Below are 16114 nucleotides of genomic sequence, written 5' to 3'. Positions count from 1 at the left end.
CGATTTTTCTCACTGAGATTTTATAGCTAGTTGGACTCTCAGTCCTTTACTACAGATGACATAAAGCACAGTTATGATTCTGCAAATTATTATTTTTTCAATAGGAAGACAGAAACTCTTCACTACCGAAGCAAGTTGAACACTTTGGGATTTCCCTTGATTCATCTTAATTAATCTGGCAGCATAACCTGCTGGCACTGATGGAGTAATTAGAGCACTATTTGACAGTTAATGTATCAGGGAGTCTACGCATATGTAATGGAATAAAGTGGAGAAGTATTTGGACGTGATGCTCTGGATAGTGATGGAACGATGACGGGTTTGTTCCACACATCGGGATGTTTTTCGATCAGCTAGCCCTGCCTACGATTTCTTCCCCATAAACCATGAATGAAACTCACAAAGCTGTCACTTTGTTTGATCCAGCATGGCTGCTCTGGCATCTCTCTCACAGTGAGTGGTTCTCTCATTAAACTTTTATTATTTATTTATAAATTCAGAGCCAGTCAAGTTCTCATATACAATATTGATAATTCTTTATGACTCCAGAGTGATGATGAATCGATTTCTGCACATAAATGCATTGCATTCACACTGACCATAACCAATACTTGGGGCCCCTGTGTAAGATGCAGGAGACATACAGTTTCAATCGCTTTGTTGTAATTTAATGTACAAAGCAGTCACAGAATGCTGGTGATGCCCGGAACATATGTACTGTATATGATGTACATACCTAAGACACTATTACGACTATGGTTTAAGGTTTAACTGGACAACTCGTATGTGAATGCTGACTGAGCAATTCAGCTTGCAAGTGTTTACCTTAAATGCATTACATTAAATAGGCTTGTCATCTTACTATTATTAAAAACAACAAATAAAAGAAGTATGTTAGTTCTGAAATGCAGGCATCAAAAAACTAGTAGAAAGTTATAGACACTACGTCAAGATATCACTAGCACTGCTCAGTACTGATAGTTTACGTCACAGCAGGTAGTAATACTAGCTCATCTTATAGTGTCTAATAAATCTCTCTCTATCTCTCTAATAAATCCGGTGTTTTCATGCTGCATCTGAATAATGACAGACTGTAATTCTCATTAAATTCAAAGTGAAATACTAACATATCACTAACACCTTTCCTTCTTGTTTGGAGTCCTGTTAATAAAGCAAGTATGACAGTAAATGATGATGGATGGATGAAAAAGATGAATGTGTAGATAAATTGAGAGCGAGATAAAATGAGAGCACTTGGGAGGTGAACACATTAACCACAACACTACAAACATCCTTTAAAATAGGAGCAGGCATTACAGGAAATTGAATGGGTGAAGAGAACATCATGCAGCAACAACTACTTAAGGATTTGGTTACCAGTTGATCACACATCTGCACAAAGATAAATCAAGAGATTACTCACAGTAAAGAAGAGGTCCATAACTCTGTGGTCCAACAGGGCTTCCCTCCATGACTCAGTGGGCTTCAGCATGACATTCTGGGTGGCTTCAAACATGGCAATGTAGTGTCTGCCCAGTGATGTCTCGGTTAAGGTCAGCAGCATCACAAAGACCTCACTAGCTTCACCTTCTCTGTTCAACCTAAATGTTTTGTTAAAACCTCTGCAGTGAAAAGCTTCTCTTTACTCCGACTTTCTAAAAGCTACCCCTCTTTCTGCCTCTTTTGGGGAGTGTTACTACAGTTAAACTCAAATGTCCCCTCCCACGTAATCTGTACCTCAAGGTCACCCACTTAATAACCCATCGGAAAAAGTGGGAGACGGGGAGGGATGGAGAGAGAGTGAGAGCGAGCGAGCAAGCAAAATAATGTGTGTGTGTGTGTGTGTGAGAGAGAGAGAGAGAGAGAGAGAGACTCCCACAGGAATGTATGATCAAGGCCAGTTACCGGCAAAGGCCAAGCATTCCTTGGGGCTGGATCTGCAGTCACTCCCCACACACACACCCACACCCACACACACACACATACACTACAATAACTACATAAATGTACAGTACAGTAACATATACAAACAAACACATATAAACACACTGAAAACTCAAAGTTTAAAGCACTGCGTGTGGGAAAGCTTGAGCAAGTGGTGAGCGTGTTGTCGTTGTTTCCCCCAAACCAGGCCTGTCCTTATGGCTTTTTAAATATAGCACAGTGGCAGTAGAACTCTGTTTGACCCACATTAAGAAGGGGGAGAGGAGATCAGAGCCGGAGCCAAAGCATCAACACCATTGCCTGCTATATGAACAAAATAAAGTGGGCATCCAGTATGCAGATATTAACCCATGTCTGCAACTGTCACACTTAACAGGGTCAAGAAACTGCTCAGGTCACTCAGCACACACTGAGTGATGCATCACGTACTTTATTTATTTTCCAAGAAGTAAAACAATTCCTTACTATTCCCGATGTTACAGGTGTATACGGAACATTATACAACAATTAGTTCCGACAGGGTAATCTGATGGGACGAGTGGCTTTTCACGAGCGGCAACACTGGGCTGTTTAACTATACGTACTGTATCACTCCAAGGCCCAGGTGTTTTAATAACCATTAATTACACTAACTGTTGGTTGCAGTATGGGGAAAAGTAGGCATAATAAAAAAACGCCTGTTAAAACCCATGTTCAAAACATGTTACTGAAGGACTTTTAACAAGAAAACAAATCTGATAACTTTAATAATAATATATTTGAAACACTTCTCCACATCCATGTCGTTCCAATTTATTTACGCCTGAGCCTAGCTACAATAGTAACTGGCTTCTAATGCAAGGCTAAATCCCAAATCCCCCTGGGTAACCTCTAATCAAAGGCACCAACTTGGTGTATGAGATAAGCCCTACACCTTAGCTTTCTATTTAACATAATTTGGGGTGAAACCCGGAGGATTACAAAGATGATTTTTTTTTAATAAAAACAAAAAATTATTAAACCCGATCAGGCAGCAAGACTGTTATTGCACTATCCATAAGAGGAATAAAGTAGCTGCTGGAGACCCAAGTACATGCTGAATATGGCCTCTAGACAGATAAAGATGGACACATTTTGTTAGCATAATAATTATAAGAGTGCTGAGAGGCACTCAGCGACAGCCAGCCAAGATGTTCGAGGGATATTACAGTCTTTAAGTGTCACATCCTCCGCTTTAAGACTCCATCACTACCTCAGGGTGTCCACCAACACTTCAGGAATGCCTTCTCTACACACTCTCCCCTGCTATCCAATAACACGTCTTGGAAAACCACTCCTCCTTTGTGTGTGTGTGTCGTCTGTCATCCCCCTCACCCATTCAGAGCACCTGACTGACACAAGGCCCAGGCTTGACCTGGCCCGTAGCAGCTAAAGCCGAGGAGAGATATGAAGTGGTAGAGGAGCAGCGGGAGCCGTGTCTGGTCTCACATATGACACCTCCACACGCTCCAGGAGCAGAGAGAGGGGGGTGTGGACAGATGCCACACATGCCAGAGCGGAGACTACACACACATTGCGGCACTTTGAGGGGAATAAAGCAGACACGGCTGTCAGGAACACATTTTTAAGCACAGGCCTCAAGTTAACATGTGTGCATGCACATCCAAGCAACACACACACAGTCCCCATGAGAGCCCTTAATAAATGCTCTTCGTCCCGGAGGAGCATCTCCTCCACCTACCACCCAGTCAGCAATTACTGTGATCTCAGTCTGTCTATACAAACACACAGAGACATATGTGCCTGCTCAACATTCCTGGCAGATCCTCTGTGACTCGCGTGTTTAAAAGGCACACTTATCGGTAGTGATAAAGGCCCAGGCACTCTTTGAAAGTGATATGTGATTCTAGTTGGTGCTGCCGCCAGCCCAGATCCCTGTAAACAGACAGAGCGGCACACGGCCTGCCTGAGTGGGATTAGCACCCAAAAGAGCTAACATACAACCATATATGATCTCCAGCACGTGCTGCCCATGAAGGACCACAGACAGCAACATGAAGACACATCATATAACTAGCAACAGCAGTGAAAGAAATAGAGCAAACAAACTAAAAAAAGAAAATAATAAAATAATAAAAATGTGACATGGAAAAAAAAAACCTCCAACAGAAAATTTTTATTCTATCGTGATCAGACTGTAGGTAAATAAATAATTTATTATGAAATAGCTAAAAGGTATAATAATAATAAAAATAATAATAATAATAATAATCATTTTAATTGAAGCTTTGTTCTACTGTAGAAACAATGAATTTAAATGTAAATTTGCTAAAAGACTTTTTACCCGATTGCAATTTTTTACCTTAAAATGTTAATGTAGATGCTGCTCAGTGTTGAAAAGAGGGGCAAAGAATAGAAAAAAAAATAGTAGATTTAAACCATTTTAACTGTCAGTATAAACATTAACTGTATATGTGTAAAATCTGACATTTTGTTGTAGGCCTATTTTATTAATTTTATCTTTTATCTGGAACCTCAAATAGCAGAGTTTTGATAATTATCAGTAAAAATAAATAAATAATAAAACCAGTATCACACACAGTATAATGAACTGATGTTAAACAGTGTATATAACTGTCGAATATTAGTGAAGTAGAAACTAGATTGTCAGATTTTATATTTCACCGTAAGAAATTTAAATCCATTTCAACTGCACGGTGTCAGAAATTGCGTGAGGTTTGTGTGCCAAGAACGTTTAAGGTTTTGGTGGGCCGAAGCTTCAAAAAGCGTCTGTAAATATCAGAGAACTTGGAGCACCTGCACAAATCACTCACAACTGGGCTGTTTTATTGTCCGGTCTTTGGGGGAAGAAAAAGGTGCATCATTGATAGTGTGATCGGTAGATCAATTTCAAGTCTTACACTCTGGCTCAGGAGAGATCCAGTGTCTAGCTGTCCGAACCCTGACCCCACCCACACTTAAATCACAATCCCAAATTACAACACTCATATACGACCGGGCATGGAGACTGTAACCTTCAACTCTCTAACGTCTAACAAAGCACTGATCACAGCTTTTAGTCTTGCTACAGTGGGGGAAATAAGTATTTGATCCCACATAGCTTTTCCAAGTTTGCCCACTTTGCCACAAAGAAATGAAGGGTCTATAATTTTTATCATAGGTTTATGGTAAAGGATTGAGACAAAATATCAACTAAAAATCCAGAAAAAGCACATGATACAAATGTTATGAATTAAGTTGCATTTCAATGAGGGAAATAAGTATTTGATCCCCAAGCAAAACATGACTTAGTACTTGGTAGAAAACCCCTTGCTGGAAAGCACAGTGGGAAGACGTTTATTGTAGTTGTTTACCAGATTTGTACACATCTTGGGATGCATTTTGATCCACTATTCTTTACAGATTTTCTCTAAATGTTTAAGCAACTCAAAGTTACAGCTTTTTTCATGAATTTTCTATTGGATTAAGGTCTGAAGACTGGCTAGACCACTCCATGACCTTAATGTGCTTATTCTTGAGCCACTCCTTAGTTGTTTTGGCAGTATTTTTGGGGTCATTTTCATGGGAAGACCCATCCACAAACCATCTTCAGGAGGTTCTCATCCAAAATTTTATAACACATGGCCTCATCCATTGGCCCCTCAGTGCCTCAAAGTCAATCTGTACCTTTAGCAGAGAAACAGCACCAAAGCGCAATGTTTCCACCTCCGTGCTTGACTGTAGGGACTGTGGTGTTCTTAGTGTCATAGTCAGTATGTTTCTTCCTCCGAAAATAGCAAGTCGAGTTGATGACAAAGAGCTCACTTTTGGTAGGGCAATTTGTTTAAAAGTGCAATTATTACATTGTTTTTCTTTTATATTTATACACTGTACTGCCCCTATTTTCTACTTCCGTAACAATGAAATTTCCTGATTGTAGGTCGAATAATGGTATCTCTTATCTTACTTACTCTTATCTTGCTTCAAAGAATCAGTATTTAGCAGTATTCATTGGCTGGAAATAGAAAAAGATGACAGGGTAAGACAGAAAGTCACATCTACTAGAAAAGATGCAACTGACTGATGATGCAGAGCTCACTACTAAAATCTATCTGATGCTCTAATATATGGCTCACCTGGCTCATTATGTAATTGGCATCACATCTGAGCTCATGATGCGAGATGTAAATTGTAAATATAAATTAATCACAGCAATAAAGCTGAGCTTAGTTTAATAAAAACAGTAACCAAGCTAACCAAATTGTAACTGTAACTGTATATTGTATATTTTGTACGGTATAGTGTTATTTTATTTTATTCTTTCTTAGTCAAATTTACCTTCTGTTTTCTTTTTCATATTTATTTTCTATTCATTGTCTTTATTTTAAAGTCACGGGCAGTTGTCCAAGCATTTCACTGCATATGACTGTGTATGTGACAAATAAAATTTTAATTTTAATTTGAACAGGTGAGTGGCTGCTCAGAGAAAACGTTCATCTAATAAGTCCACTTCAGTCTGTGGCAAAGATCAACATTAACTTCTTTCTGCTGTGATGTTAAATAAAAATAAATAAAAAATGTTAAAGCAGACTTTTTTTTTTTTTTTTTTTTGGCCAGAAGTTGCTTCATTTCCAAATTAAGAACAACACACTGAAAAGGTCAATCTTTCTAAAAAGGATATGATTGGGTGGCAGAAAGTTCCAGCTGAGCACTTGATTGGCCAGAGCTAGGTAACGCTGGAACACAGACGACATCTGGGCATTGAGGTTCTCCCTACGACTAAACTCCTGCAAAACCTCCATGGTGAGTACAAAGATCTGCTTAAGGTCGTCCTCCTATAAGATAAAAATGCGCACACACACATATTTAAAACTGAACCATTAACAGAAAAAAGGAAACAAATGAAGTACTGTAAAGAGAGCTGACCTGAAAAACCCGCTTGCAGCTGCCATGGAACTCCATACTGAGGCCAATGTTACTAGTTTTATTCGAGCTGGAGAACTCATTTAATAAGGCTGTCAGGATGGAGCATGCCAGTGTTTGCTTCAGAGACAAAAACAGCCATAAATACATATCAATAATATTATTTAATGTACTAAGGCCACCATATCTAAATAAAAAAAATCTTTAAAATCTCACTCAGACACTTGTACAAAAAAAAGGGTTAAAAAAGACAAGAATTGACAGGAGTAATTTTAGCAAACTCAAAAAGAGTATGTCAAGCTACATCCACATAAACATGACAGAATGGCTAAGGAACCGCATGCACATACTGTACAGAACACATGTTGTAAACTCTAAATATGAAAGTCATTTATTCTTACTGGTTCCTGCCTTTTCAAACACCTTGTATGGACAGACATACTATGCAGCAAAAAAATGTGACATGAGCATTTTCAGCCTTCCAAACTAAGAGTAGAAAGTCAAGAAAATTACCAAGCTTCTAAAGTATTTTATAACTTCACAGACACAGTCAAGTTATGTTGAAATACAACAAAGTTGCCTAATCAAAGCCCTCTGGTAAGTTTTATTTTGACCATTAAATGAAAACTAACACGGTGTTGCAGTAAAGCTCTACATTGACATTTAGGCATTTAGCAGACGCTCTTATCCAGAGCGACTTACATTTTATCTCATTACACATCTGAGCAGATGAGGGTTAAGGGCCTTGCTCAAGGGCCCAACAGTGGCAACTTGGTGGTTGTGGGGTTTGAACCTGGGATCTTCCGAACCGTAGTCCAATGCCTTAACCACTGAGCTACCCCTGTCCCCCTGCTCTAAACAAGTATTCCTTCAGCACGTAAATACAATTTAATGCAATGTAGTAATAGACCCCCATTTGGTAATTTATACAGCATGATTTATTGACTTTGGGTTAATTGTTACATTATAATTAATTTAAATAATTACTGTTTGCACATCTACTAACACAAAGCAGTGAGTATTAATTACTAGATACAAAAGCTAACCTGTGTGTATTGCTGCTCTACATGCAAGCTCCAAGTTTATCAGTGACACTTTTTTTTTTTAGCCTAAAACAGTCCGGCACTCACATAGCACCCTCTAGTGTGCATCATGATCACTTGCCATTTTATTTATTCCGTTATTTTTATATTTCTTGATGTCCTTTTATTAGTGAGGGGTTAAGTATCCTCTTGTAGCTTACCACTGTAGGATTGCCGCTGCTGATAAGCTGGCTGACCTCGTGGAAGATGCTTTTACAGTTGATTGATTTGTCTAATGAACCACGTTTAACTATAACTGCAACTGCCAGCAAAATCTGTTCTCGTACATACTTTTGCAGACTGAGGATAAGGAGAGAAGGCAGGTAAGAATAAAAATTGTAATAAGAGAACAATTAACCAATGAAACAAATAAACCAAATCTGTCCTTTTACAAACTGCACATACTTGGGTCTCTGTAAAACGTAGGTAAGGAGGAATGTTCGAAGAGACTCAATACTGTTCTTCTCCAGTAAGATCCATTCTCTGACCACAGCCTCCATTATGGCTGTCGCAGCCTGGAACAGCACATAGTCCACCTTACTGGTTTCTGAGGAATAGAAAGAGCAACAACACTGTCAAACTAATACTGCTGGGAGACCTCAGCCTAATATTAAAGCTTACACAAATCACGGGATACACATTTAACACACAAAACATCCAGCTCATGAGACTGTTTAATTTTTATTTATATTAATTTATTTGTCTGATACTTTTAATCACAGAGTTTACAGTTGAGACAAGTTACAGAATTGCAGTTGACTGCAGTTTGGTAATGTAGGGATTTTAACTCACAATCTTCTGATCAGTAAAAAATTGAGACACTATTTACAATTGATTTTAAACCCTGATCACTGCTGCTTATGACTTTGTTTATATTTTTATGATGATCATACTAATCAGTACATGTAAAAGTAACAAGAACATAAGGAGTGATTTTTGAAGCTGTAAATTGGCATGAGTTTTAGACCCAGAATTACAGATGGTACCGTATTTCCCACAGCGACGGCTTTAGGGGTGTGTGTTTGCTGGCTTTACTGTGGCGCTATTAGTATAGACTATAGACTTAGTTCATTCTCTCAAAGATTAATGAGCCGCAGCTTTTTGAGATCTGCACATGGTAACAGATGAATTTAAGTGAAACGCTATATAATAAAACTATATAACCTACATAACCTTCATTAGACTTTACTTTTATTTAAGTGCACTCAAAAGGACGACAAAACGTTATGAATTTGTAAAATAATGGAAGCAAACAAAGTGCGCTATTCTGTATTGGTTTTTGTGAACTTGATCAACAATAGCCAATGTTGAGAGAAACATTTTCATTTGGACATTTCGACTATAAAAAAATAATTCTGGATCTATTTTCATAATGGCTCTTATCTGAGGTGCTGTTAATTGGTGGTTTTGGAGGCTTTGAGACTCTAAATACTATAATAATTAGATACTCTGCTGGCATGCATAGCTGATGTTAAGGCCTGGATGTCCCTAAACTTTCTTCACTTGAATGAAGGCAAAACTGATATTATAATCTTTGAATTATTAAATGCTGCTAGTCCCTCAGGCTCAAATCTTGGATGGTTGCCATTGTATTGAAGAATCTGGGGGTTTATTTCGATAGCGCTCTTAAATTTGACAAACAGATCAGTTCAGTAGTCAAAACCATTTTTTTTTTCATCTGAGAGTAAAACCATTTATGTCTTGTGAGGACTTTGACAGGGTCATTCATGCTTTTAAATTAACAAGGCTTGACTATTGCAACTCCCTTTATATGGGTATAAATCAAGCGGCTCTTAACCGACTGCAAATGGGACAAAATGCTGCCGCTAGGCTCCTTACTGGCGTGCGTAAACGAGAGCACATTACCCCAGTTTTAATGTCTTTACATTGGCTACCAATTCGATATAGAATTGAGTTCTGTTGCTGGTTCTTAAAACACTGAATGGGTTAGCACCTTTGTATTTATCAGAATTAATATCTGTTCATATATCCGGACGGTCTCTTAGGTCTTCCAATCAGAGACTATTAAACGTTCCTCGATCTAAATTAAAATCAAAAGGTGACCGAGCTTTTGCAGTTGCTGCTCCAAAACTCTGGAACAGTTTACCGATTTCTATTAGATCTCTTTCCACACTGCATGTGTTTACAGCAAAACTCAAAACCCATCTCTTTTCACTTGCTTATAACTGTAGCTAACTGGAATTTGACAGTACTGGTCTGTGCTGTATTTCATGATGTTTTAATATTTATGTTGTTGATATTAGACTGCCTGTACAGCATCTTGGTCAACAATTGTTGTTTTTAATGGTGCTATATAAATATAGCTATATTTACTTAATATCTGCAGCAGAGGCCTGGAAAGGTCTTCATGAGAGCCAGTGCTTGACGGGTATATGGGGTGTGTGTGACTATACATCAAACTCTATGGTAAGGAGCATATTACTGCGATAAAAGTGGAATAAATAAAATAAAAATAATAATAAGGTGTCAAGGCTAATCACAGCACCCAGTCAGTGATTATTTATCCCAGCAGCATGCACGCCCCTTTATTTCTCACAAAGCTGGAAATTTTATTGCAGCCAGGGTGTGACCAACAAGGTGTGTGTGATGAGCTGGGTGTACTTTGGTGTTTCACACGTCTATTTAATCCCGTGATCTGTTTTAGTCAGCACACCAACATGCACTAACTAGTGCCCTTGGTGTTTTCCTCTATACTTTATAAATGTAAAAATCAAGCAAATGCAACAGAACCTTGCTGTTGTTTGCTTTAGTGTATGTTTTCATTAATGGTTTTTACTCTCATTTTTGTTTTACTTTGCACATTAAACTTATAATGGCAAGTGGCTAACTTCTGGTTTTAATTTGTTTCTCTCTCCTTTTTTTTCATTGCTATTTAGATGAATTAGAATAAAGCCCAGATGGCACGGTGGTGTAGTGGTTAGCACTGTCGCCTTGCACCTCCAGGGTCTGGGTTCAATTCCTGGCCAGGCTCGATTCCTATCTCTGTGTGCATGGAGTTTACATGTACTTCCCGTGCTTGGTGGGTTTCCTCCGGGTACTCCGGTTTCCCACAGTCCAAAGACATGCAGGTTAGTATAATTGGTCTTTCCAAATTGTCCGTACTGTGTGAATGAGTGTGTAAGTGTATGTGTGTGCCCTGCAATGGATTGGCACACTGTCCAGGGTGTACCCTGCCTTGTGCCCTAAGTCTCCTGGAATAGGGTCCAGGCTCCCTGCGACCCTGAATACAGGATAAAGCGGTATAGAAGATGAGTGAGTGAGGGAATATAGTCCGGAATTCTCGTTGCTGTATACGTTGCGTGTATTTTTTGTATTAAGACCATCAGAGAGACCCACATTGTGGAGAAAATCATGTTTTGTTTTGTATATTTTTCTACTTTATTGGAGCTGCTCTTTAACTACTCTGAATTAGTTTCCAAAGTGAGAGCTACCACTTACCAAGGATGTGTTTACAAACAGCGAAGGGTGATTTGGATTTGCGAAAGGAGAGAAATATGTGCTCTGCGTGCTGCCTCTGTTCTGTGCTGACCATGGACGGCGGTGCCTGTAAACATACAAGGAGACAAAAATACATATATGTGAACAAACGGTTAATATTAAAAAAATATATATACATATTTGTCACAAACTTTCGAACAATGCACACCAAAAGATCACTTATGCACTCAGTGAGCACTTTATTTGCAACACCTGTACACCTCCTCATTCATGCAATTATCTAACCAGGTTCTAGCCTGGAAGTAGTGCAGTGCACAAAATCATCCAGCTTCAGGTAATTATGGGTGAGCAGCTCCAGGTAACGCTCAGGTCAACCATTAGAGTCGCAAAAATGGGAACTCTGTGTTTTGACTATGGTGTGATTGTTGGTGCTAGACAGAATGATATGTGCCTGCCCCAGTCAACCAATCAAATAAAATTAAATAATTTATAACCGTTTTATAATTATAAAACTTAATAACCTGATCATTCAGTACATTCAGGTAAGCAGCTAACTTTATATTATTGCCACATAACATTGCAGATGGTAGACCTAACCAAATCAATCAATCCCAGATCATAACATCAGGCAGAAACAAGCAACTACCACTCCTTGTCTCAAAACAGCTACATTAAAGTTACATTGACAATTAAATGTCATTTATCTTTATAATAAATAACTTAAATATTAAAACCCAAGAACAACGACGATTATAGATAAAACATTTCTACAAATAACCCATGGCTGCACCATACAGAAAATACAGGGGCCTGAAAATAACAATATTTTACTCCTTTAAACAAATACTTGCTTACTTGCAGTAAGACAGTTCTGTCATGGTGTCTTTGTAACATTCAGGCGATCACTCAAGGGAACAAATCTTTATAGTAGTAATGTAACTGATAATAGGCACATACAGTATGGTCTCAGACAGTCTACATTTTATATTTACACTAATGTTACTATAAACATTTACAATGCATAAGACTAGATTACTGGTATTAGAATACCAATACATATTACAAGATATTTTTAAGACCTATAACTGACAGCGTACAACAGAAAACATTTTTGCACCTTTAATGAAAAACTATATTATATGAATGAGATAAAACATGGCCTAATAAAAACTTTTTTTCCAAAACAGCACAAGGTTACAGGACTTTCTTACTGGACCGAGGTTACTGGTCAGAGCTTTTTTTGGACAAATAAACCAAAATGAAAAATAAAATTCAACAGGGAGGGTGAACACTATCAAGTGCTTCTTCTGACATAGTTTCTTAAAATGCTGCATATGCACCATTGGGGAAAAAGGGAAAAAAATGCAGATGCACATGACTGGCTAGTAATGCTATGACTGGCATGAGTGTAGCCCCAGGGCAGGGGTAGCTCAGTGGTTAAGGCATTGGACTACGGTTCGGAAGATCCCCGGTTCAAACCCCACAACCACCAAGTTGCCACTGTTGGGCCCTTGAGCAAGGCCCTTAACCCTCAACTGCTCAGATGTATAATGAGATAAAAAAAAAATGTAAGTCGCTCTGGATAAGAGCGTCTGCCAAATGCTTAAATGTAAATGTAAATGTAGCCCATTCATCTAATAGCTCCTGACTACAGATTCCTGCAACATCATGGCCGATCAATCTCAAAAATCAGTGAATCTCTGCTTTTAACCAAGAAATTGTCTAAAAACTACAGAATTCCTTAAAAAAAATACCATAGCTTTAGGGAGAAATGCTTTGATCTTCCCAAAAATGCAAGTTTTGCAAGATCACTTCTTTTAATTTTATAAGCAGTTGGAACAATACAACCAACTATTAAATTGGAGTGTGGAGCAAAACAATGCAAACTGCATAGCGTGTTTATTCAATACTTTTTATTGTTTAAACAATAATTTTTTTTTACATAAACACTAAGACCTGTAAAAAAATATAACTATGTGAGATGAATTGGATAGTTATCATTAGCTTTACTCAACTAAATCTAAATTTTAAATGGCAATGACCATGAACCTAATTAAATTAAAAGGCTATCTATGATTTAGAGCTATACAAATCAAACAGTTCAGTCATTTATTAAATAATTGTAATTGTTGACATAGGCCACAAAAACACTTTTTGACGTACTGTTTTGGAAACATAATAAACCTTGCTGTAGTAACACCTGTGCTTTGTGTTGGGCTGCATCAAAACATTCCAGTGTGTAGCAGATTATTGTCCTAAAACGGTACATCATTTTTTAAGCCTTAATCAAATAGCACATCCTTAATGCCTGTTGGTGGTGATACAAAGTGTGTAAGGCTAAGAAAAAATGTCAACGTAACTGATCATTTATGTAAATACATATATAGTGTGGGTAGAGGCATCTTAATGTTCCTCCCCAATTATGTGCACTGAGATAATGAGTCTTTTTGTTTAAAGCCTGAACCTGATCATCAAAGGCATGAAAAACAGTGTTCTAATTAAATGGTGCTCCGCATGCTATGTAAACTGAAATACAACAGCTATGCACAAACATCTTCCTCCCAAAAAAAACACAAAAAACACACACAACCTGGGGTCCGTTCTTCGTACGTCGCTTGACACATCCGAGATGAACTGACACATCTAAGATGAGATCATCGTGCTAATTACGATCTGGCTAAGTCGGTTCTTCGAGCACACCTGTTGTTGATGATTAGTATAGCTGGATTGAGTTGTCTAGGATTATTGCGCGTTCGTGCGTTGGTTTAAAAGGCGATATGCATCGACAGTAGAAACACTGATCACAACCCCTCCGATTGGTTGATGGTTGAGCGGCTCATTTTTTTTTGGAACGTGTCATAACGTGTTATGCGCTGAAATGCCCCACTGCCATGGATTGCCCCCCTACGTAATCGCTATCAAATATTATATTAGAACATAAATTCATAAGTTTATGGTTTACAAATTACAAATTACATGAGACAATAAAATAAAATAAGCAATATGAAAATAAATATGTTGTACATGAAAAAATTGAAATATTATGTATACTTTTATATTGTTTATTTTATAATAAAATTAGTTTCGTCCAATTTATCATTATAAAATATTTATTTTTAATATATAATATTATATATAGCATATTTTTATGACAAACCCCTGAAAAATAAATGTGTTACAAAATAAACATTATACACGAATTTGTATTAATGATCTTGACGGCTGTCTCGTGCCTAGGGTTTATTATAATAGTAATATCATATTTGATAATAATAAACCTGTGAATTTATGTTCATATATAATATTTGATAGCGATTATGTGTGTGTGTGTGTGTGTGTGGGTGAGGGGGGGGGGGTCCATGGCAGGGGGCATATACTTTTCTTTTTCCACGTGAGTCAGTCGTGCTCTTTAACCAATCAGATGTGACCTCGCCATTTCAACCAATCATAACCCGCCAGGAGCGCAGGCTAAATCCTGTTTACATGAAATAAACCTGCTCCCGAGCAGGTTCAAGCTTACGGATATGTTGCTATGACAACAAATGCTAGCAGCGCATCGAAGAACGAAACAATCCAAGATCAGGACAAATCCACAACAATCAAATCCAGCTAACTGAGTTAGCGACGTATGAAGAACGGACCCCTGGTACTGTCTGCCATCAAAACAACAACACAGTACTGTAAGTGTTTATTACCCCGAGTTTGTCTGGGAAAAATAGTCCCAGAGATAATTAATTAGAAAAAAATAGATAATTAAGCAGTGCATTTTTTATTACAATCCGCACTAGCTATTGCATTTACATTTGCATTACATTTGGGCATTTGGCAGACGCTCTTATCCAGAGCGACTTACATTTTTATCTGATTACACATCTGAGCAGTTGAGGGTTAAGAGCCTTGCTCAAGGGCCCAACAGTAACAACTTGGTGGTTGTGGGGTTTAAACCTGGGATCTTCCGAACCGTAGTCCAATGCCTTAACCACTGAGCTACCCTTGACCCCTGTAACTATTTTGTACCCATTTACTATATTGTAACTATTGAAAAAATCACATTCAACAACATCTTTAATAGATAATAGCAGAATTTAGTAACCCACCCCTTTTTTGCATAAGTTGGTATTACAGTGCATAAATCTTAACTTTGTAATTTATGAATTTAACATATTTTTAAGAGGAAAATAAGTAAAAAGTTTGAAAAAATAACAGTATACCTTTTGGATAATATTTATTGGCAAGCTAACCAAATAATTAATTTACAGATTAAAAAATAATTACCAATAAAATAACCTGGATTATTATTATTATTTATTTTATTTTTTTTTTACATTTTTTAAAAAGTTGCAGCCTTGAGACTGACCACGTCTGTAACATTATTAGAGACAAGTAGAAATAAACGCATATGGCCTCTGAATTCATTAACTGGAAACGTCCATCTATTTCGTACATAAATACCAGCAAAAAGAAGGGGAAAAGGAAAAGCAATGATTTCATGCAGCAAAATGTCTCTTAAAACTTAGCCATTGCCATCATTTGTCCGGAACAACCCATGGCTTGATTTACTAAAAGCAGTATCTCCTAACAACCACATTATTTCTATTGTGTTATGATTATTATTACTTTCATTAATGTTAAACTACCTCAATTGACAAATTCCTCTCAGTCAAGACTGTAATAAAAGACAGAGGGGCCCAAAAATTTATACACACATTAAAACAGTTGTTATCCAT

The 16114-nt window shown here is 37.6% G+C and overlaps 1 protein-coding gene across 1 annotated transcript in view; it reads right to left on the bottom strand.

Moving 5' to 3' along the window:
• Positions 1-16114, bottom strand: part of xpo4 (exportin 4) — a 32714-nt gene that overhangs the window by 13178 nt on the left and 3422 nt on the right. Inside the window, exons 2-7 of the mRNA XM_053497208.1 lie at positions 11388-11493; positions 8334-8475; positions 8090-8228; positions 6850-6966; positions 6606-6758; positions 1424-1537 (exon numbers count right to left, since the gene is read on the bottom strand). Coding sequence (XP_053353183.1) covers positions 1424-1537; positions 6606-6758; positions 6850-6966; positions 8090-8228; positions 8334-8475; positions 11388-11493 — 771 coding nt within the window. The remainder of the gene's footprint in view (positions 1-1423; positions 1538-6605; positions 6759-6849; positions 6967-8089; positions 8229-8333; positions 8476-11387; positions 11494-16114) is intronic.

This window comes from Clarias gariepinus, chromosome 5 (genome assembly GCF_024256425.1).
Source record: "Clarias gariepinus isolate MV-2021 ecotype Netherlands chromosome 5, CGAR_prim_01v2, whole genome shotgun sequence".
Lineage (NCBI taxonomy): Eukaryota > Metazoa > Chordata > Actinopteri > Siluriformes > Clariidae > Clarias > Clarias gariepinus.
This window is presented reverse-complemented; position numbering and strand designations above follow the sequence as displayed.